General features: G+C 38.5%; 4 protein-coding genes and 1 long non-coding RNA gene across 6 annotated transcripts; 3 read left to right on the top strand and 2 right to left on the bottom strand.

The window, feature by feature from the left end:
- Nucleotides 1-1,178: 1,178 nt before the first annotated feature.
- On the bottom strand, nt 1,179-6,127 carry LOC125192784 (nucleobase-ascorbate transporter 1). The gene is made up of 14 exons (XM_048090436.1): nt 5,779-6,127; nt 4,538-4,635; nt 3,591-3,767; nt 3,409-3,509; nt 3,240-3,315; nt 3,095-3,154; nt 2,823-3,010; nt 2,645-2,741; nt 2,446-2,532; nt 2,287-2,345; nt 2,113-2,204; nt 1,941-2,018; nt 1,696-1,856; nt 1,179-1,615 (listed from the first exon to the last, which is right to left on the bottom strand). The coding sequence occupies exons 1-14, from the start codon at nt 5,852-5,854 to the stop codon at nt 1,403-1,405; spliced, it is 1,563 nt and encodes a 520-aa protein (XP_047946393.1). The 5' UTR covers nt 5,855-6,127; the 3' UTR covers nt 1,179-1,402.
- Nucleotides 6,128-7,164: 1,037 nt separating this feature from the next.
- On the top strand, nt 7,165-7,810 carry LOC125192960. The gene is made up of 2 exons (XR_007171498.1): nt 7,165-7,244; nt 7,666-7,810. It is a non-coding gene; the product is annotated as an uncharacterized LOC125192960 (long non-coding RNA).
- An 802-nt stretch (nt 7,811-8,612) lies between these two features.
- On the top strand, nt 8,613-10,363 carry LOC125191937 (clathrin coat assembly protein AP180-like). The gene has a single exon (XM_048089374.1). It carries the CDS (start codon nt 8,651-8,653, stop codon nt 10,154-10,156), a length of 1,506 nt encoding a protein of 501 aa, XP_047945331.1. The 5' UTR covers nt 8,613-8,650; the 3' UTR covers nt 10,157-10,363.
- An 866-nt stretch (nt 10,364-11,229) lies between these two features.
- On the top strand, nt 11,230-15,645 carry LOC125194107. Of its 2 annotated transcripts, none has more exons than XM_048092149.1 (10): nt 11,230-11,529; nt 11,640-11,725; nt 12,081-12,171; nt 12,259-12,555; nt 12,646-12,793; nt 13,335-14,288; nt 14,382-14,620; nt 14,704-14,777; nt 15,073-15,181; nt 15,391-15,645. In XM_048092149.1, exons 2-10 carry the CDS (start codon nt 11,670-11,672, stop codon nt 15,442-15,444), a joined length of 2,022 nt encoding a protein of 673 aa, XP_047948106.1. In that variant the 5' UTR covers nt 11,230-11,529; nt 11,640-11,669; the 3' UTR covers nt 15,445-15,645. The 2 variants fall into 2 exon arrangements, with proteins under 2 accessions (XP_047948106.1, XP_047948105.1); XM_048092148.1 differs by having other exon boundaries at nt 12,030-12,171.
- Nucleotides 15,646-15,789: 144 nt separating this feature from the next.
- On the bottom strand, nt 15,790-21,772 carry LOC125194108 (E3 ubiquitin-protein ligase COP1-like). Its single transcript, XM_048092150.1, has 13 exons — nt 21,443-21,772; nt 20,369-20,446; nt 19,629-19,784; nt 19,074-19,439; nt 18,451-18,608; nt 18,287-18,352; nt 17,680-17,758; nt 17,429-17,584; nt 17,243-17,341; nt 16,964-17,068; nt 16,497-16,676; nt 16,315-16,425; nt 15,790-16,198 (listed from the first exon to the last, which is right to left on the bottom strand). The coding sequence occupies exons 1-13, from the start codon at nt 21,680-21,682 to the stop codon at nt 16,028-16,030; spliced, it is 1,965 nt and encodes a 654-aa protein (XP_047948107.1). The 5' UTR covers nt 21,683-21,772; the 3' UTR covers nt 15,790-16,027.
- Between the last annotated feature and the right edge of the window lie 352 nt (nt 21,773-22,124).

The raw sequence follows: 22,124 nt of genomic DNA, 5'->3' as shown, positions 1-22,124 counted from the left end.
TTGTAATATCGACATTCACATATCGTTCAAATTTGTATGATTGTATGATTGTTTCAATAAAATTCCAATTGTTCCAACTCCAATGTCGACTTCTACTACATTTGTCAATTGTCATTCTCGTTTTATTTATTTATTCGATAGTACAAGACTACAACTACACCTACAACTCTACAATTAGTACTATACCAGAAAAAAATTTAAAAATTAAAAATAAAAAAATTCGGCATTGAACCGGCGGTCCGAACCGGAACCGGCCCGGAACCGTCTGGAAACCGCCGGTTTTGAACCGGCTTGGAACCGTGACTGAACCGGAACCGCCTGACCCTAGGCGGGCCGGTTCAGGTTCCATATTTTTTTGAACCGGAACCGGCGGTTCCGAACCGGGAACCGGCGGTTCATGAACCGTGGTGACGTCTAAAGTAGGGCGTGAAAGTCGATTCCGTCGTGAATCAGTATTTAAGTCAGGTAAAATCAATAGAAAAAATAGTCACTGTTCGACTGCGAATTGTTGACCGATTTTCTAACTTTTACAATATTTTTCAAAAAACTATTTAATTTGTGTGTAATGAAATTTGATCTCTTGGCTCAAACAAGGTATAAAACACATTAGACAATAACAATTGTATGAAACAGTATTAACTTGAAATATGTTTTTATAGTATAAAACATTTAATTTTTTATAGTACTACTAGACAATAATCCATGTTTAATTATATATTTAACTAATTATTTAATATTTTATATATAAATATTTTATTATATTTATCATCGAATAAATTCTAATTATATTTTATCATTTACTTTGTTGTAATATATTATTTCATAACATATACTACATGTGTTCTACAAGAATATATACTTTTTTTTTAGTTCGTCCCACAAGAATATGTATTTTTTAATTTTGAAAACTATTTTCTCTTTAATGAGGTGTGACCCATTATCTATTAACAATACTTTAATTATTTTTTCCTCTACGTCTCTCTTACTTTATAAATTCTGCATTAAATCGAGGGTCTAGTGATAGTATTCTGGCCGTCAAAATGACCAATTCAATAAACCCATGGTCAAAGATAATTCGTGTTAGAAATGTTACAATTACAGGTCGGAAGAATGGTGTTGAGATTAAACGACACTTAGTGCTACTTGTAATACAATATTACAAGTTAAATTTAATTAAATGTACTACTAATACAAGCTTAAATAAATGTACTAATACAAGCAGAATGCACATCTAATTACTTATTCATCGCTAGACTTTGATGCCCTCATCAGCAACCCTTTGGCCCCAAAAAAATTGAATCATAGAGAAACAAGATTAGCCTTCACTAAGTCTCTCAATCTCAATCTCAATCTCATTCTCAATCTAACCGAATGTACTACAACTCTTCAACTACTACTGCTACTATGTAGGAGGGAAGAATCTATTGAGATTAAACGGCAGCGTATAGAACTCTTCGTTGCGACTATCGCCTCGGAAGGTCCGGAACTTGGCCCACCACGGCATCCCCCGGTCCTTCTTCGACTTATCCACCTCGATCGTGTTGTCGAGGAATACCGCGATGATCAGCCCCACCATGGGCGGGGACATGAACACCGTGTTCAAGAACGCGTTGAACTGAAAGAGATGAAAATTAAGACTTATCAAATTTATTGTTCAATCTCGTATTTTATTTCATAAAGGCCGGCTGGGCTTACCCATCCTGCATTTGTCTGGACTAGGCCACGGCGATGCGGGGTCCAGTATCCGTCGAAAAATTGGGGTATGGAGATCCCAAGGAAGAGTGATATGCCAGTTATAAAAAGACTCCTCATGGAATTCATATTAGTGAACTGCAGAAATGATAAGCCAACTGAACCTGAAAATTTGGAGGGAAATATGGTTACAACGTAAATTTCGAGGATGAAATTTCTTTCAATTATTTGGTGACGAACTATCGTACCTACGAGGCCGAATAGGACACAGTACAATGCAGCGTATATCGGAAAGGGGATTGAAGCAAAAACAGCTCCGAATTTCCCTGCACCGTGATCATTTTTGGAATTTCAGTTGAAACGCAAACAAGAAAAATCGGATATTTGCATCGACTACAGAGAGCTGAGAATGAGATTGACCTAAGATGGAAAAGAATATCATGAAACCAGCCGAGATCTGGACCACTCTCCTGCTTCCGACCCGAGTAAGCCCAAGCAGCCCGACGTTCTCCCTAGAAACGCGCCACCATGTTCAGAAACGTCAAAATTTTAGCAGTCAGACAACTAAGCAAACAATTTGTAGTTGATACATACACGGATACAGTGGAGCCAGTCCCCGTGCCAAAGAGGCCGTCTAGTAGGACACCTATTCCCTGCACGTGAAAAGAGAAAAACGAGTCACATTACGCGATGAAAAAAAGGAAAATGGACCACATCACATAGTGATAATGCTAACAGAATCCATGGCTCCACCTGCCAACCAATGCCCCGGCTGAGCACATATGCTGGAGGCGGAGTGGCTATAGCCAGACGAGACGCTGCCTTGTATGCTCCGGTCGACTGCAGCAATCAACCAATGAAACCTTTGATCAGACACTTGAAAACAAACACACAAACAAACTCCATTGTAGCGTCATCAAGTTACTAAAGAGAGCGTTCGTGTTGCATGTACCTCAACCATTGAGACGAGCACAGCTGACATCATCGCAAAGCAGTGGCCAGCAGCAAACGTAGGCGCGCCCCATTGGAGAGGATAAGGGAACATGAACCTTGACATCAGAAAAAAACTCATCGATTAGCCCTAAAATTCGTGACTTTTTTGTGTGAGGAGTGACGTAGGCAACACGAACCACGGTGCTGTAGATATGAGATGGGCTCTGTCCGTCCGACAGTTGATCTGAGTAGTGTTTGGTCTGCCCCGGTAAGCGCCACTAGCTGTCAGCACAACGGAGTATATCCAGATAATGGCGACAGAGATCAACACAGGGAACCGTTCGAAGATGGGGAAGTCCCTCATTGGTTTGATGTGCTTAAGATACTGCAGTTGGGGAAGGGAACAAACAGTGTGTTACTTGCAGGAATGTCGTGATCAAGAACGCGCTTTCTTGCATGATTTACTCACTTGAGACAAGCCGATGACCAAAATAAGCATCGGCAAACCAATCTCCACACAGTTTCCTAGCTGCACAGCATCTGACAGATTAGTGAACATATAGTCAAAGAGTGTACGAGATCATTGCAAGAAACTAGCAAGTGTATGCACTTACGGAGGGGAATCCTCGTTGAAACAGCCCTAAACCAACTAATCCAACGACAGGTGCCATTCCGAGGGGACTAAAGAAGCTGTCAAGAAACAGAAAATGATTCAAGAACATGTCAAAAATGGAACTTCTGTTGGCCTAATTGGTGAAATCGAGAGTAGAAACAAAACTATACCGCGAAAATAGGCCCCAAACTTGGCTGTAGCCTAGAATTATTTGTATACTAGCAGCAACAATTAGGGCTCCTTGGATAGCTCTCATAGAGTGCGTAAATCTCTGCAAAACAGAAAGAGAAAAAGGCGTAAGCTCCCCTCTTTTCGTCTCTCATCATGTTTATTGAGATCAATGGGTACTCACCACGTGAGGATCCTGAATTCTTAGCAGCGATGAGTCATTGATGATGTATGCTATGGGAACAACATACGCGAATGAGCCCCCGACCACAGCAGGTAACCTGGTTCCGAAGAGTGTCTGAAAGAGCGTGTTGAGGCCACCAACGAACAACAATGTCTGAATAACTTTCGCCTTATCTCCCTGCATTGATCAGAAAACAAGAAAACAAACTGAAAACTGAATTTATATAGTTCACATTATACATAGATGAGTTGTCACTTGTCACAAGCCTTACAGAATGCTAGAATTCATGGTGTATCTGAAATTACAGTGTTGAAACACACGAATTTCTTATGATAAGCAAGTGAAATAAGTCCTTTCTAATGACAGAAAGGGGGTTTCGAGGAGGACTCCTATGCTTCGACTCGGAAAGAATTGGTTTACCATAAAAGACAAATGTGATTGAAGAATATGCATGACGATATGCAGCTTCAAAATTAGACAATGCTTTGACTGCTTGAATATCTTATGATAAGCAAGCGAAATAAGACCTCTTGATGGCAAGACAGGGGGTTTGGAAGCGGATTCCTAAGGTTCGTCTTGAAATGAATTGGTTTACTATGAAAGGCAAAACATGAATAAAGAACACAAAAATCTTGAAACCGCAACAGATGTATGAATCAAGATTTGCAGCTTTATAATTAGGAAATGAAGATAAACAAGAAAACGAACTGAAGGTTCAGGTCGTATCCACATTATACATGGAAAGATGCATCTCAAATGCCTTGAAAAAATGCTAGAATTGATGGTTTGTCTGAAATTTCAATGAAGAAACACAAGTAGCACTACTTCATGATACTGTGTTTGAAGCAGCTGCTTAAATTTCTTATGATAAGCAAGCGAAATAAGTCCTATGGTTTGCAGCTTGATAATTAGACAATGCAGATAAACAAGAAAGAGCAGTGTCTTACATCGCTTCCTCCCATCATAGGAACAAGCATTGTCGGGATCATCACACTTGTACCAAGTACTAAGATGTAATTCTGAAATGCTAACAAAACGGTTTCAGCTGCAGATAGAAGAATAAACATCAGAGAATTAAGACACAAAATAGTAAGAAAAATCAAATTCTGCTGCTTTCATGCCTGCACATCATGTATCAACAGGATTTCCCCATTGAACCCTTCGCCTCTTACCGGATAATGCGCGTTTTTTACTTTAAAAGGAAAGTCTACATCACTATAGTAGCAAAAATTGGAATTAAGTTCAAACATGGATGAAAATCATGGCCTTCATTATCCTATAATTACTCATAATTTTAAAAAAATTTATGTTTGCACTGTTTTAAACATTAAATAGAGCATGTTATCACCTTACACAGCACTGCTGCATCACTAAATGAGCATAAAAAAGCAGATTTTTCAGCTTCCAAATTTGTATGAAAAATTGAATTCTCACCAAACCAAGTAGTACTACATTAAACAATAAAGTCCACACAGAGACCATATAAAAAAGGAAGGGGGAAAAGACACAAAAATCCAGAAAATCTGATTCACTCTTCAAATTTTGAATTTTGATTACTTTAAGCACAATGCAATCATGATTCCAGCACAAACAATTAGTAATGAACATTTTTGTTACACAATTTTTTAATGAACAAGAAAAAAAATCCCATAAAAATTGAATTGTAGGTGGGGGGACCATAACCATTGATTCACGACTCGCAACAAACCTATTTACAGTTCTGAAAACCAACCAAATAGTCATGTACCAAAAACTCATTAATCCCAACAACATAGCTTCCCACCTTAAATGTGGCAAAGCCCCACAAAACTCCAATATTTCTACACATCTATAATTATGAAGAGGAACAGAGGATCTGGAGTGATATAAAAATCGTGTCTTGATTAAATTATGAGACACACTTATAACAAGAATTTCAAGAAATGTCATTTTAAAGTCAGCCAAATAATGCACAGAAAAAGGTTTATAATTCCATTGATCTGAATGTGTGACGTGATATAAAAATCGTTTCTTGATTGAAATTGAAAGCCCCCTACACCCCACCCCTCACTTCACAGATATGTGGAATATGCTAACGTTAAATACAAGAAAAAAAAACATATAGAAAACAAACAGACATCAGTGAAACCACAATAAGTAAGTGTGTGTAGTGTGTGAAAAAAGAGAGGAAAGGAGAGTGGAAGCATACGCCATGGAGGATTGGAATCAATGCAGTATTCGAGGTCTTGGAGCTGCTCCATGGGAGGGTGTAGAATGTCACCCATTACTGCGTGTTTCTGAGCTTGAGAGAGAGAGTAAGGAATAAGGAAGGAGAAAAGTAAAGCGGCAGAGAGACAAGAGATAGAAAAGTTGGAAAAAGTGCAGCCGGGAAGAATATATAAAAGGAGAGAACAAATATGCTGCCACTCACAAACACTAGTAAAGTGGAGAATGGGAATATAACAAAGATTGTACACACACACACACACACAGTCGGAGGAGGCGAAGCTAATATCAATGTGTGTGTTTCGGTTTCCTCATAACATGGGACGAAAGGCTCTGCCTTTTGAATTTATGCCGAATCTGTGAATTTGTTTTGCATTCCACTCTTCTTTTATTTACCGTTGGGGCTGCTTAAATTCAAAATAATGAGAACAATAGTAGTAGTAAATTTTGTTTTGGCTTTTCCGGATACTAATGATCACATCACTATTAATGACAGTTTTCTTATTAGGGATATTTGCGACTAAATTCCTAAACTTGCCCTAAATACTGATTTTGCATACCAACTTTAAAATCTGCCTATAACTTATCAAATTATTAATTTGTTCTGATTTTGGCAACCAATTAAAATCTTGACACTAATATGCTAGATATAATTCACAATTCAACAAATAACATTATTTAATTTCGTATAATACGATGTTGTTACGCCGCCTAAAACGTGTCGTTGTTTTGGTTGACGTTCGACAATGCCATATAAATAAGTCATTAAATTATGTTAGTGTCGAAATTTTGATTGGTTGCCAAAAAAATTAGAATTAATTAAAAAATTGGTTGCAAAATAAGAATAAATTAATAATTTGATAATTTATAGAGGATGGTATATAGAATTTAGCGAGAAGTTTAAAACTTATAGGCAAGTAACCTTTTTTATTATCATAAATTAACTTTGATTTTTCGATATTGATTGTTGGGAGGAGAAGGATGTGAGAACTTTTGTGATCAACTAAATGGACTTGGACCTCAAGTACTCATATCATTGTACGTAGAATAATTAAAAGGGTAAACTGCCTCTAAAATCGTCAACTTTCACAAAAGGCTGGTATTTCCCGTGAACTTTAAAAGTTGCACGAAAAATCGCAAACTTTGCTCCCGTGTGCAAATTTCCCGAGTCGGGTATTCCGGCTATGTAGAATGGTGACGTGTGTAATTGTCTGACGTGGATAATGATGTGGACGCTGATGTGTGCAATGACATGGAATTTAAATTTTATAAATTTGAAATCATATTTTAAATAGCAAAATCCCCAAACTCTTCCCGATAACAAAAATTTGATTCTGCCAAATAGGGTTTCTTACGGTTTCTTCTTCACATAGCGCCGACGCGAGCTCTTCCCCGACAACGACAACGACTGCGACGGCGACGGCGACGGCGGATGGCGCCGACGACTTCGTAAGTTCTGCATTCCGTAACCTCCGCTGCTCAATTTTTTGTTGATTTTGTGTAGGAAGAATTTTGGTTTCATTAAATTATGTTAGTTGTCCCAATCCTTAATGATTTTTGCTGTTCGATGTAGCAGTGCTCAATGGTTTTTGCTGTTCGACGTCATTTTACTATTTCTTAGGGAAAAGCTTAGTATCTTTGTTTTTCGTAATGCTATCACTTCAATTATTTGAAAGGTTAGATAGTGCTGATGATTAATTTGTTTTTCAAAGTTGGTTAGTGTGAAAAGATTTGAATTTAATGGTTTTTACAGAACATGAATTCGCAAAAACTGTACACTTGTTTTTGGCCTATATATTCATGAATTCGCAAAAACAGAACACTTGTTTTACAGAACATGAATTCAAAGTTGGAATGTGAATTTGTGCAGGGACGATGTCTTGCGGTGGTGATTTTCCCAGAAATCTCAGCGCGATTTTGGTGTTTAGGTGAAGATACAAATTTTCCCAGAAATTGAGTTTTTTTAATATGAGTTTTCCAGAAATTTTCCATATATAAATATTGAGCTTTTTTAATAATTCGAAATTTAATTAAAAATTGAAATAATATGAGTTTTTTTAATAATTTTTTTTTAGAATAACACAAAACGACGTCGTTTTGTGTTCCAGCTGCGTAGTCATGCTTCCGGCTGCCACATAAGATAAGTTAATACCGGAAAATTTCAGGGTCGGGTCACTCGGGAAATTTGCACAACCCGGCAAAGTTTGCGATTTTTCGTGCAACTTTTAAAGTTCACGGGAAATACCAGCCTTTTGTGAAAGTTGACGATTTTAGAGGCAGTTTACCCTAATTAAAAATAGTAAACTTGAAATAATTAAGCTTATAGCATAACCTATCAACGGGCCTAGTCAGGCTATATGGCTGGGCCTTCTGATTGGGCTAATTTACAGAAATTAATTGCAATATAAATGGTTTGACTTTTGAAAAACATAAAATTCGGATTCCCTTTACTTTATATCATATCCGATTGCACAAAATGTTCAATACCCCAAGCAATGGACCAGGTCAGTAGCTGCCTATGAAATCGCAACAGTAGTAAAATCCAAAGTCTAATACTAGCAGCATTTTGGTAAAGATAATATAGGTAGTCAAATTTTTATGCTAAGAAAAATATTTGATGGAGAGACCTTTTAGGAAAAATATCATCATTTCTCAAGACCTCAACTATGACAAAATCTTGATCACATAGTTCTCTCTCTTTCTGCATTACCATCCATCCCACCACATCCCCAAAATGGGGAAAAAAACTTCAAGAACACCAAAAATAGTCACGCTTCAATATTGTTGTGAATATTGAAGAAAATCAGAGAGTGGTGATTGCTGAGGATGAGATATTGAAATTCTCATCATCAACAATGCCAAGCACGCTTCAAAGAGCAATTGGAGCAGTGAAGGACCAAACCAGCATTAGCCTTGCTTTGGTCTCAAACACTACCTCCCCCTCCCTTGAAGTTGCTGTGCTCAAGGCCACCACCCACGATGACGACCCCGTGGACAACAGGGTCGTCCACGAGGTCCTCCTCCTCCTCTCCTCCAACAAGTTCCACACCGCGGCCTGTGTCCGTGCCATCGCCAAGCGCATAGGCCGCACGCGGAACTGGATGGTGGCCCTCAAGTCGTTGATGCTCGTCCTCCGCATCTTCCAGGACGGCGACCCCTACTTCCCCCACGAGGTCTTCCACGCCAAGATCCTCAACCTCGCCTCCTTCCGAGACGAGTCGAGCTACACCAGCCGCTGGGACTTCACGTCCTTCGTCCGGACCTTCGCCCTCTACCTAGACGAGCGCCTCGACTGCTTCCTCACGGCCAAACTCCACGCCCACAACGGTAGGCGGCCTAGCGAGCCGGTTTTAGCTATGAAACCGGCTATGATACTCGACCGGATCGCGTACTGGCAGCGGTTGCTCGACCGGGCCATCGCCACCCGCCCGACGGGCGAGGCCCGGGTCAACCGGTTGGTCCAAATGTGCTTATACGACGTCGTTTTAGAGAGCTTCGATCTCTACAAAGACATCTCTGAGGGGCTCTCACTCATTCTAGAAGGCTTCTTCCACTTACAAATCCATAACTGTGTGAATGCATACCACGCTTGCGCCAAAGCTGCAAAGCAATTCAAAGAGCTAAACAACTTCTACAATTTGTGCAAAAGCATAGGAATTGGGCGCGATTTCGAGTACCCAAGCGTTCAATCAATCTCGGAAGATCAAATTAAGGCTTTGCAAGAATTCTTGAATGAACAATCTATTTGTGAGAAAGCAAGAGAGGGGGAGAGATCGTTATCCGAGATGGGAGCATCGTGCGCCTCTCTACAAGAGCTAATAAATGCCACGCCACAACGAGACGAGGCATTCATGCTGAGTGAGACGGGCTCGGTCAGGTCCCTCCCCGTCTCCTACTCCATGGTCGACCTCATCTCGTTGTGGGATGACTCAGACCTTGGCGATCAACAACAATTGCATCACGATTTATCCAACAATTGGGAAGTCGTGATGGCAAAGACATTAGCATCATCGCCGTCATTACTACCAATGTCCGACAAGACAGGCAACTTTTCGGACAATTGGGAGCTTATTTTATTCGAACCAGAACCGGAACTGGAACTGGAACGGGAACCGGCAGCTCAACCGTGCCTACTACAAAGCTACACAATGCCACCAAACAACTACTACAATCCATTCCTAGTGGATGATCCAATGGAAGCACAAAGCCTTCAACGTGCGGTTACATTGCCTACAATTCCAATTCAATTTGAAGATCAAACACCATGTTTAGGTCATGATGCGATGGAGCAATTTTTGGTGTGTGAGCAGCAAAAGTGGTGGATGAACCAAAACAATGTCATAGCCAAGTATCTAACTTAGCTTAAGTATAGTCGGTGGAGTTGAAGAAGATGAGGCAAAATTACAACCTCGAATCTGACCAATGCCTAATTCATCACTACTTACAATTTTACTAAAGAAAGCATTTTTGAGGAAATTATTTGTATCTTGGTTTTGTTTCAATTGACATTGTTTAGGCTTGGTATTCAAATAGGGTTGGGTGTAAATTGTGTGTTGAATTTGTATATATTTATGTGGAATAAAATAACCCATGTACGATGATAACGTGTAGTATCAATTATGATCAATTTTACGTAAAAGATGATGAATTTAATATATAAAAAAAAAAACTCACTCCTATTAAATCGTAGTGTATCAAACATGATCAATTTATGGTAAAAGATGATGAATTAGAAAAGAAAAAAAAAAAAAAAACTCCCATGAAATTGAAGTATATGAAGTAGGATCAATTTATGTAAGAGATGATGAAATAGAAAAAAAGACCACTCCCATGTAGATGTTCATAATCTAAGGATTTACAATGATTTCTAACGTGAAGGAAATTTTTCTTTCAAACGTGCATTAAGGGTGTTTTTATGTATGCTCCATCCTAAAATGTTAGGGGATTCTTAAATTAATGAAGTGGTAGTCACATATGCAATCGAGATTTTATATTTGAATTTCAGATAATTGTGCGCGAATTCATAAATTATGTAGAACACATATTGACATAACCATGTAACTATTCGCTTTTGAATATTTTTGTAAATTAATTTATACAACTACTGCTATATTTTGTTGCTACCAACAAGGCATTTGACTCATTTATTCTTTTGCAAAAAATTTGATTCTCTCTCGTTTCTGCATGCTCTAATTATCTATCATATTTTATTGTTTCTCTAATTTTTATTACTTAACTAACCAAAAGTATAAAAGTAGTTTTAGTACTAACTCGGTAAAATCACATGAAAGAGATAATAGCAGGATTGGTATCCGAAGAGAGAATATCCCAAATTCCTTGCTGGCGGGAAGCTACAGGATATGAAATACCGAAGATACCCTTTGCACAGTACACAACAACATGGCCAAACCCTGACCAAAAACCAAAAACCTTAATTCCCAAAAATCCCAAATTCGATAGCAATAATTCCCTATCAACTAGCAATCTCTCTTTCTTAGCGTCACTAATTCTCTGCATTTTCTGATTCATTTATCGATGCGCTTGTCTCTAACCATTGATTGCGACATCAGAGCCCCGTTCCACTGCCTCCCGCGCTTTATATTTTCTTTCTTTTTTTGCCTTTTTTTTTTCTGTTTAATGAAGTTCTGTAGTGCCGCCTGCCGTTTTGATTGTTCTAGACAGCAATTGTTATGGAATTCGCTTGATCAGCTCCCAATTGCATTGTCTTCCTCAGGTTTTGATTCCTTACATTTGTTGTCATGAGCTACTCTTTTCTTGCTTGAATTTTATTTTTGTTACTGTGTTGGAATTGAGATCAAGTGCGTTGTCATTTTCACCGAACAGTTGTGTCTTTGAGAGAGAAGGAAGATTTAGATGGCGAATGGAGACAATGGCCGTTGCGTGTTCCCGTTAACAGGCTTACAAATTGGGTACTTTTTTGTTTTCAAGTGTCGGGATCAGATGAGTGTACATGTTTGTAGAAGTTGTGCTCAGTTTTAGAAGTTCAACCCAACTCTTTTTGCTGAGTTTTTTATTGAATTGAATTCTCTCTCTAAGAGTTGTTTAGCTGGTTTTATGTTTGCTGATTTTTTTATTGAACTGAAATTATCTCTCTCAAACTAGTTCAATCAGTGTAAGTAGTGGTGGGAATGGGGATTTGATGATGGGGGTGAAAATAGTTTATCAAATTTCTACAAGTTGCAGAAATTGATCTATTCTGGTAATTTTGAGCAGGGATTTGCAGTCCTATCTTTCACATCTGAGCCTATTTATGGCCTCTGACAGTGGGAAGTTCTACATCTTGGTGGATAACCGGCCATGGTTGAAGGATCTTGTGTCACGACCCACACATTTGTGGCAGTTGATGGTCACTAAGGTTTCTGAAACCTCTCTGATTAATCACAATCTCTTGTAACTTCAATTTTAGCCATTTGCTTGAGTCATTCTTGACATTGTGTTGCAGTCCAGGTTGTCTCCCTTTGCAAACACGAAGAGGGGGAAGGATAGGAAGTTGTTGAGACAACTTTCGGAATTAGAGACTTCTCCCTCACTAAACACAAGTAAGTTGAGGAACTTCAAGCAGTGGATCTCGTTGATTGATGCAGTGACCTTGTCCCGGAAGAGGGCTTTGTTACCTGTCAAGAAGCTTAGGAATTCTTTGATTGCAAACAGCAAGTTGCATAGAACCTTGTATGGCTTCATTGTCTTTGAAGTTGCATGGAGGGATGTACGTGGTATTAACTATTTGAATGAGCTTCAGGTAGCCAATCTCAATAATTTGGTTTCAAGTGATGCACTTTTAAATGTATTCAGTAACTCTGAGTATACATTTCTTTGTGTTTCATGAAAGACTGATACCTCGCTTGCAATGGAGGCTAAAGTCATGAGAAGGTGGGAATTCGATAGCGTAGCCCAAGCCGCTAACTCGATTTCTTCATGGTTCCCTGGTACCCTCGATGAACGGATCCTTTTGGAAGAGCATTTGGATGCTACAATAGGTAGTCATAGATTTACCTCCTTCCAGAGATTTGCTCTAAATTCTTGATTTTACTCGTCATCTCTTTGCCTCATGCCTGTCATCGCTATATAAGCTCTTCAATAAGCATGTAAAAGGAAACATCACTGAGATACATGTACATCATCACTGCTCAAAGATCAAGAACCTAAACAAAGACAATTTTCAGTGACTTGTGTGTGCATTTTTCTTTTGGTTGGTTGGGGGGTAGGAGTTAATTCTCCTTGTAATTAATTTCATATGTGAACTACTCCTTTCATACTTCAAATCAATTATTCATTAATCTTGAAAATGGACTGTGTCGAAGGAGTGGCGTTTGATAGGATGTACTTTGAGCAATTATAGAAGCTCAGTTGTTAGAATCCAGCAATCACTTTTCCCCGTTTAAGATGTCCTGTGCAAGCAAAGCCTCAGTTAGATTGCTGTCCATGTGATTTTTCTGTTATCGACAGTGTACCGCCTTTATGTTGGTGCCGTCGCCCAATATAATTTCCAGATTATTCCTGAATTTGACCTTGTCACAGGGGAGGTGTTCCATGACGCACAAGAAAGTTTCCCAAGGAGTGACAGGAAGGCAGATATTGCAGGTGATTGCACCAATGTTAAAACTGAATCCCCATGCTCTTCAAGTAGTAGTTTCAGCATGTATACTGTAATGGGGCAAAACTTGACTCAGAGACTCCACACACCTCCTCCTGATGGGTTTCCTTACAAAAGGCGGAAACTTACGAGTCCTATACACTTCGATCTTGGTTCACCTTCTGAAGAAGCTGACGTGGAAAATGTTGATATATTGTCTCACACGCCAGATACAAGCGAATGTGAAGACACACTCCAGTGTTCCATGTACCGTGATGTTCTGATTTTGTTTCGGTTTGATGATCGCGACCTTCCTTACAAATTAATGTACATAGTTATGTCTGATCTGCGGTTACTCACTCTACTTGAAGCTGGGCTTCCATCATGGGTTATTTTCCTTCAATCCTATCCAGTATTCTGCCATCTCTATCGTCCCTGGATGTGTCCGTTGGCCAGGGCTTGCTATGTGCTTATATCGATCATCACTGTCCTCATTGGGTTTTATGACTTGTATAAAAATGTACCACTCCTTAAGGCCACAGCATCTAGGTTGTTCGGGCCCCTGTTCGACTGGATAGAATCGTTGGAAATGATTTCAAGAATCAAGTATTTAGGGACCATGTTATTCCTTCATAATTTTCAAAAGGCGATTAAGTGGTTTCTTTCTGCAACGAGAACCATTCGTTCATTTTTTACATTAGTTATAGAGCCAATGGCTGGACCATTTGCTGAGTTTCTGGAATTCTTACTTCCTCTTTGGAGTGTGTTCGGAGAAGTTGCTGAGAATCTGTTTTCAGTCATGTGGATGGTGACTGAGTCTTGTTTCGCAATGGTAGGAGACCTAATAGAGATTTTAGTGCTGCCATTGTGGTTTATCTTGTCTCTTGGATGGAATATTGGTGAGCTTACATATTTCTCTCTTTTTTTTTTCTTTGGATTTCTAAGCTGTTTTGACTTAAATAATTTTGTATGTATGTTGTGTTTGATTGCAGCAATATCGGTTATATGTCCCATATTCTGGATACTGTTTGAGTTCCTTTATGCTCCAATTCGACTCGTCCTAGGATTCTGTAGCCTCGTGGCATACTTATGCACACTTGTTTATGAAATGGTTGGAGATTTATTGCTGTTCGCTGGCAGCCTAGTTAGTTTTACCAGGGATGTCGAATCAACAGTGAGCTCGTATGAGGTTTCAATCTGGCGCTCTCTGTGGAACGACCTTTTCTCTCAGGTACTTTGGTTATATCATTCTACCCTTGTTGCTAGAGTGTACATGTTTACATTTTCTTCACTCATCTCCGTCCTTTATTTCAGATTTTCCGTGCTCTCCGAAGTATCCTGAACGGTTTTGTGGCTTTCTTCATGGCATGCAATAGACACCGGCTGAGGTATTTTTCGTACATTTTGGCCATGTTGTCATCTCAATATGATACATTACGCATATTTAATGGGAAACTTAGTTTCAATGGGGAAAATGTTATGACATACTCTGTAATGAGAATCACATGTTCTATAAATTCTTTCATTACATACACTCCTCCAAAAAGGAAAAAGGGTTTATTCTAATGAGCTTGTATTAGTTGGTAATTTTACAATTTCTTTAAACATTTTAAGTTAATAAAAAAACACATGAAAGCACTGTTCTCATATTCAGATTGATAATCACACGTGTTTTTACTGCAGCACGTATAATCATATGAAGGAGTTATACCACAGATTGTCTCGTAGACCCAGGAGAGCGAGTGCTCAAAAAGTCGATCAAGATACACATACTTCTGCAACACGTTTATCTGTAAGTATATCTCCAGCATTTTGTAGCTGATCAGGTCCATATTCGGAACATCTACCTACACAAAATATGGTGGTCGTGAAATTCTCATTTCTTACTTGAATTCACTATTGAGATTCGAGTTTGTTTATCAGTTTCATTCACATAGTAGCTTGGATGCAAGTTTGCCACAGTATGGATTCACTCAGTAATTCTTTTTTAACTTGTTGCAGCCAAGAGTTGGGAAGAGTCCCATCAGCAGTTCAAGCCCAGGAATGGTTAGATGATGTTGACACGTACCATATACAACAACATTCAATGTGTAATATACTAATATCATCGTGTACATGTGAGAGCTTGTCCCGAGTGATCTATGTATCTACTGTATTTTTATAATCTATGCTAACGTTGTAAGTATTCTCCTATTTGTCGGTGGGCTGTCTGAAGAAATTTTGGATGAATGTAATGCAGCTTAATTGTGATGGTAATTTACATGCTTTAATTTAATGAAAGGCTGCATGGCTGTATCTAAACAAAATCACAATGGCAAGAATTGGTTTTGTTTTTATTATAGTAATCTGCAACGAACAAATTCAAACAAAATCAAACTGTCTCTGTTGCGATTTTATGGATACACGATGAATATGCAGTAACGCAACCCACTGTGAAATAATCAGAAGCCGAATCGTCCATTACATTATTGTGCAACATCTCTTACGATTGATGGATTTCAATTTTAAAAATTCTTGTGGAAATCGGCGGAGATATGGTGAAATAATTAAGAATTTCGACGTTGCACAATGTTGCAATAGAGAATCCGACTTGAACAATCGTAGTCCAAACTCCGGAGTTACTGTTTGCTTCCTTATCTCAAGCAGTGAGGGCCAACACCTTGATTGTTCCTCTACTGTTGGCAGCTAATATGGTGGGACTTCCAACTTTCCAGCATACTGCGCTTATGAAGTATGATCCCGCATCTTCCTCGACGTCCTCGACATCCGGGGATCCAAATTTATGCCATGTCACGGGTTTCGTGATAGCCTGAGTTTCATTCGTCTCGTGGTGAGATGAAAGAGGCGGGCTTAAAAAGATAAACCAGATGAAAAAGAAATAGCCTTAAATTCTAAAGCAGTAAGGCCTACTGTATATCTACTGACCTTGTGATAGACAGAGACTTCATTTGTTTCACTGCCACAAGCTAGGAAATCATTGTTGACTGTTAGGCCTACGAAATTCTTCTCGTTGGTGTGCCCTCTAAATGTACGGACCTAAAAATACAACTACATATATGTAACATGTCACATGTAGGCGAATGTTAACAAGCATTTGTGTCACTTACGAGCAGATTGTCCTTCACGTCCCATAGCCGGAGAGTGCTATCTGTTGAAGCAGAAGCAAGCTCGTTGCTGGAGAGGAATTTCACATATGAAACCGCCTTATTATGACCACTGAACACAGAGACTGGATGGCAGGGGTTTCTCAAGTCGTAGTAGTGAATATGGTGATCAGCAGAGCCAACCTGTAGAATACGTTGCAATTCAGAAATACAAAAAGGTGAAGAACTGTAAATATCAACGAAATATCATGCTGAATGTTAAGTCGATAATGCACTCTCCTTGAGTCTGCTATATGTACTGTTTTTTGTTATTGAAAGGTATTTTGAGAAAGTCGTTATTATATCCACAAATCAGTAGTAGACTAGGATATACTTCATCTATAAGAAGTAATGTGATTCTTCCAGTATTTCATACCGAATGCAACAAGTTCAAAAGAATACGTGAAATAGGGATAGCAGAGATTATGTACCGCAACATGTTTGCTGGACTCGGGATTGTACTTCACACAGCATATATTAGTCTTCATATCGATGTTGAGAACGCTACCTTCTTGCTTTGTGCACCAAATTTTGACCTGAAAGTTGGATGGGTCGTCATTATGGAGCTTAGACATTTAGTCGAACAAAGGCAATTTCATTGATGGAAGACAAACTATCAATAAGCGCCTGTAGCTAAGAACCGAACATATACTGCAGGCCGAGTTTAATATATCGGGCTTGAAGGACTTGGGATGGACTAAAAGGTTCACCTTGCAGTCATCACTACCAGAAACAAGCATTGAAGGCTCTGTTGGGGAGAAGTCAACACTCCATGCCCGTTTCTCGTGCTCCTCATATTCCATGATACTCTGCACGAGTCCAAAAATAGAAGCAACCATTTCAGTGTGTGCACACTAAAAGAAATAAGGAGACATTTGATGCAGTCTAGATCCTACTTGTTGAGTACCAGCATCCCAGACAGTTACTATGCCTTCATAATCACTACTAGCTATGTGATTTTTCGTGAACTTGTTCCAGCTCAAGCAGCTAAGCTTAGATCTAGTAGTCATCTCAACAACAGGGCAATGCACATCTGTAGGTTCGTTCACAACCTGTAAACATAATGTTGTCAGATGCAAGGCGCAAAAAAAAGAGTGTGGCTTTACAAAAGTTAGGAAAGGAAGTAGCTGAGGGAAAAGAAGCCTACTGATGAGAAATCAAAAACTTTTATCCGCCGTGAAACTCCAGCAGTAGCAAACAGCTCATCGTCCCGATCAAACTCTATACTGCACAGGAAAAAATAAAAAATTTATATGCTTAACATCAAAATACTAACAAAATATAACTGTGGGGGACATATATAACATTATAAAATGCTTCCACGTAGTATCATGATTGCATCAAACAAAATAATTTCAGAAGAATCCTGTTGCTAAATATTTTGTGGGGACATGAGAGGAAAGCTAGTTACTTATCCAAGTATATAATTAATAGAACATAATCTTATTGTCGATCATCTATCCTCATTATCACTCTTCACTTTATATGTGATAGTCATCTGGATATATGTTTCCAAAGTATTACTCTCACAATGAGTAAGCACCCATACCCTGTTTTCTCCCTCATCAATCTCTCTTTTTGAACGGATTTTAATTCAAGTGGATGAATTGTAAGAACTTCAGGCCTTCCTTCCTATGTTCTCATTTTCCAATTCAGACTTCTCGCAATGTAGGTTGTGATAGTTCCCATTTTCAATTTTGACATTGTGAGATTACTAAATGAAATTGCAACTTATCCTCCGGACTTCCACTTACCTTGAAACGATATTGGGTGAGTGGAATAGGTCACCGTGTCTAAGTTCAGCAATTACTCGTAATCGACTGTTCCAAAACAAGGTTGCAAATGCTCATGAGAATATGTGATTAGACAATGTGTAAATGGGAGTAAACCACAGTGTTACTGATGCATATGAACCTACCTGAACCGAGTAAACGTACTTAGAACTGACTGGAAATCTGCTAAACCAGAACTATAACCTTCTCTTCTAATGATGGTGTTATCTTTATGTCCTTGCTTCTCTATTTGGTTGACCAATTGACGTCTCTTTTGTAAGTAAAATTCCTGAAGTTCGTTAAACTGCAGGATGACATAAATTTCAGTGAGAGTATTTAAGAAATGGATTTGTTAATCTTTTTTGAAACTCAATCAAAGTTTTTATGAACTTTTTTTATCTTTTAAATGATGACATAAATTTCAGTGAGAGTACTATATAGCTTAGATGTAACAGGTATGTCATTTCATATTTGGTATTACTCCAAAAACCATTGAATCTCAAAATCAAGTACTAAAAGTAAACCTTATTTGTTCTTAATTACTTCTAAAATATGTGAAAATTTCCAAAACTGATTTCACAAAAAAGAAAAAAAAAAAAAAGAACTGCATTCCAGTTACTAGGATTTCATGGTCAGATGTAATCAAATCATCAAACAAGGAGGACTATTTAAAAATAAGGAGAGGCTAAAACTTTTGCTAATCCAGGCGCTGCAATTACGTGAAGATTTTGCCGAGATAAAAGCTAGTCAAGCATGCCTGATGACTAACCTGTGCATGGACTCGCTTTTTCCGCATAACTGCCAAACCAGATTGGCTCATATGTTGTGAAGTTGGTTCGCTCGGAGCAGCTTCCTTGCTCTGGGTTCGAGGGATATTATTAACTTGAGCCTTCGCTTCGTCTTTAGTGAACTGGAAGTTCATAGAAGTAATTCCTCTTAAGTTGTAAGAGTTGGACACAGGGCCTGACATGTTTCTATCCATTGGCCTAGAGGAAGTGCGGGATCTAATTCCAAGAGGATCACTAGAGAGAATCTTCAGTTTAACTGAACACCTTTCTCTTGCTTGGTACAGCTCTATCCTATGTCTTTCCACAGAATTTAAGTCTTCCTTGATGTATTGCAGATCACTTTGCACCTTACAAATATGAAGAATAAGAAGAAACATCATAGGTAATATGTCCTTCTATGGTAAAGTAAGTTAATAGCAGAGTATCCCATAATGAATGGTCAAGTATAAATGACAAATAACTATTTTATAATCAAACATTCTGACATAAATGATGTAAATCCGTTTCTCTCTCATTTAATGCTATATTAGACAAACCTCGTTGAGTTCATTAACTTTTTGCTTCCTTAAGCAGTGTAAGAAGTCCAGCAGAATCTGCATGTTTCTCTCTGCTTCTTCTTGTTCCAATTTTCTCTTTTTCTCTGTAACCAGAGACACTAGAGAGTCTAACTCCTTCACTGAAACTTGACAGCCCTGTCTACGAATAGAACATATCAATCCTCTGTAAGAAAAGCAGATAGAGAATATGCTTGGCAATTGGCATTGACGGCTAGACTCTGGTGCATGAGCGGAGTAAAATTACTAAAGTAGAATACATGGGAATCAGATTAATGATGAGATATTATACTAATTATAGTGAGGCAAGTGGTAACACAGCCAATATCACCATGTATGGTTTTAACATTAAAGCAGTCTCAGCAAGAAAAGAAAAGTCCAAACCTAATATCAGGAGAACATTTACATGAAAAGTTCTTCACCACGATATGTGGTTAGTAAATTAGTAATTAAGGGTCACACCAATTTACATATTGAAATCCTTATATTATTAAGGTTTGCAACATTACAGGATAGGTTCAACCAATTGATTATGAATCAGTGCAGGATCTAATATAGGTGCATAGAATCTACCTGCAAAAAATGACTGAGTCAAAAAGGCTAAAGAGGGATTAATAACATCCAGATATGTCAAAGAAAAAAAAACACATTGATAAAGATTTACTAAAAACCTATTGTCTCGTAACATCAAACCATGTAAGCAATACCTAAATCATAATTACCTGTTCCAGTGAATGACGAAATTGTTCTACTGGAGATGCTAATTTTGATAGTTGATGGGTAGATGTCTTCTTCAATAGCTACAAATGTGGTACATAGAAACCTTATCACAATAAGCTGCATTGTCAATTGAACTATTTCAAGATGCAAACTAGGTAGGAACGAATCATAAAAATACAGTAAAGTAACCAGAAAAGCTGTAAAATCAAGGAGAAAAGGCAACACATACGACTGCTCCTTTAAGCTGTTGCATAAGAGCTATGACCATTTACAGCACCCACATTAACCAAGTATGAACACAATCAGTTTTTATTCTTTTTCCAAATTGACATATCCAGCCTCTCCTGTCACTCCTGTGACTATCTCATGTCATCTCCAATAACAACCACCACCTCCTCTTTGTCCCTCCCAAAGCCACACATCTCCGCTACATTAGATATATACACTCCACAATATTATAGCAAATCTAGTGGATCAAAGGCACTTGTTAGTGTGCAATGGTAGTATCAATCGCTTCATCTTCAGCATCCCAACAACAAAACAATTAAATCGAGTTGAACAGCTTGCCAAATGGTGCATGAAACTGTGCACGATATGTTTGTTATTTCCTTTTTTGTTGGCTATTTAGATGTTCAACATTGTGAGTCTCCTTTATCTTAAAAGTAAATCTAGTTGTAATTATTAAAGAGGGATGCGAATTTATAAAAAAGCCAATTCCTCTCCTATTTATGTCTTCTCCTAATATTATCTTCTTCCGTGCTAATCACTAAACACTAGCAACTTCAGTTTCACACTAAACAAACCACACGCCAGCAAACTTTTTCAAAAAAAGAGAAGGAAAAAAGAATCCAACAGAAGATCAAAAACCACATACAATGGAAATCTATAATACATTACGAAATAAAATCTACACATCGGTAAATGAGACATAAAAAAAATCACACACACAGGCAGCGAGGAAACCTTGTCGAGGATGAAACTGAGGGATGTATAACACATTACGAAATAAAATCCACATGAGGAAAATGTAAGATAAGAAATCACACACACACGCACAGCAGAGGCAGCGAGGAAACCTTGTTGAGGAGAAAATTGGGGAAGAGCTGAGAGGGAGTGAGAAAGTGAGCGCAGCAGGGGCAATCGCTCTTGTTGTGGAGATGAGTGACGATGCACATGTAGCAGAAGCTATGGCCGCACGAGGTTAGGAAGACGTCCTGCATAATCTGCATACAAATTGGGCACGACAACTCCTTGTCCTCCGCCTCCGGAGCTGGATCCGCCGCTGGCACTGTGAAAGTCGTCGAGCAATCCTCCATTCCTCGGGTGATCCTAGATCGAATAAATTGTGAAGAGAGAGGGGATTAGGAGATAGGAAGTGTGAATCGCGTGGATTTTGAGTGGGAGTGGTGGTGGGGACGAAGATATTTCAATTTTATAATCATATCCGCCGTGGAGATGGATAATTGGATAATTCAATTCAATGCAGAGACAGTACTCATATAATACACACAAAAGAAGGTTAATTTCTTTTCTGAATTATTGCGACCTATGTGACAGATCTAGTTACGGAGTACTATTTTTCTCTTTCGAATTTATTGCTAGGATAATTACTTTTCTTTTTTGAATTTACTGCTAGGATCAGTTTGCTATTTATGGATATTTCAATTTAAGAGTCTTGGTTTAAATATTTTATATCAAATTATAATAGAACATGCATTTCAATAAGGTCACTCTCATTTTATTATAAAACAGAGTAAT

This window comes from Salvia hispanica, chromosome 6 (genome assembly GCF_023119035.1).
Source record: "Salvia hispanica cultivar TCC Black 2014 chromosome 6, UniMelb_Shisp_WGS_1.0, whole genome shotgun sequence".
In the NCBI taxonomy this organism is placed as follows: domain Eukaryota; kingdom Viridiplantae; phylum Streptophyta; class Magnoliopsida; order Lamiales; family Lamiaceae; genus Salvia; species Salvia hispanica.
The sequence above is the reverse complement of the archived record's forward strand: the minus strand, read 5'-3'. Positions and strand labels throughout refer to the sequence as shown.

Excerpts from the sequence above, each read along its gene's own strand:
- LOC125192784 (XM_048090436.1), bottom strand. The coding sequence starts at position 5,854 with ATGGGTGACATTCTACACCCTCCCATGGAGCAGCTCCAAGACCTCGAA. Across the intron at positions 2,205-2,286 it reads ACTGGCTCCACTGTATCCGT|GGAGAACGTCGGGCTGCTTG; the intron begins GTATGTATCAAC and ends GCGCGTTTCTAG. Across the intron at positions 2,019-2,112 it reads GATATTCTTTTCCATCTTAG|GGAAATTCGGAGCTGTTTTT; the intron begins GTCAATCTCATT and ends ATCACGGTGCAG.
- LOC125191937 (XM_048089374.1), top strand. The coding sequence starts at position 8,651 with ATGCCAAGCACGCTTCAAAGAGCAATTGGAGCAGTGAAGGACCAAACC.
- LOC125194107 (XM_048092148.1), top strand. The coding sequence starts at position 11,670 with ATGGCGAATGGAGACAATGGCCGTTGCGTGTTCCCGTTAACAGGCTTA. Across the intron at positions 11,726-12,029 it reads TTAACAGGCTTACAAATTGG|GGATTTGCAGTCCTATCTTT; the intron begins GTACTTTTTTGT and ends AATTTTGAGCAG. Across the intron at positions 12,172-12,258 it reads GGCAGTTGATGGTCACTAAG|TCCAGGTTGTCTCCCTTTGC; the intron begins GTTTCTGAAACC and ends ATTGTGTTGCAG.
- LOC125194108 (XM_048092150.1), bottom strand. The coding sequence starts at position 21,682 with ATGGAGGATTGCTCGACGACTTTCACAGTGCCAGCGGCGGATCCAGCT. Across the intron at positions 17,585-17,679 it reads AAGTTTTTGATTTCTCATCA|GTTGTGAACGAACCTACAGA; the intron begins GTAGGCTTCTTT and ends TTATGTTTACAG. Across the intron at positions 17,342-17,428 it reads GGGATGCTGGTACTCAACAA|AGTATCATGGAATATGAGGA; the intron begins GTAGGATCTAGA and ends GGACTCGTGCAG.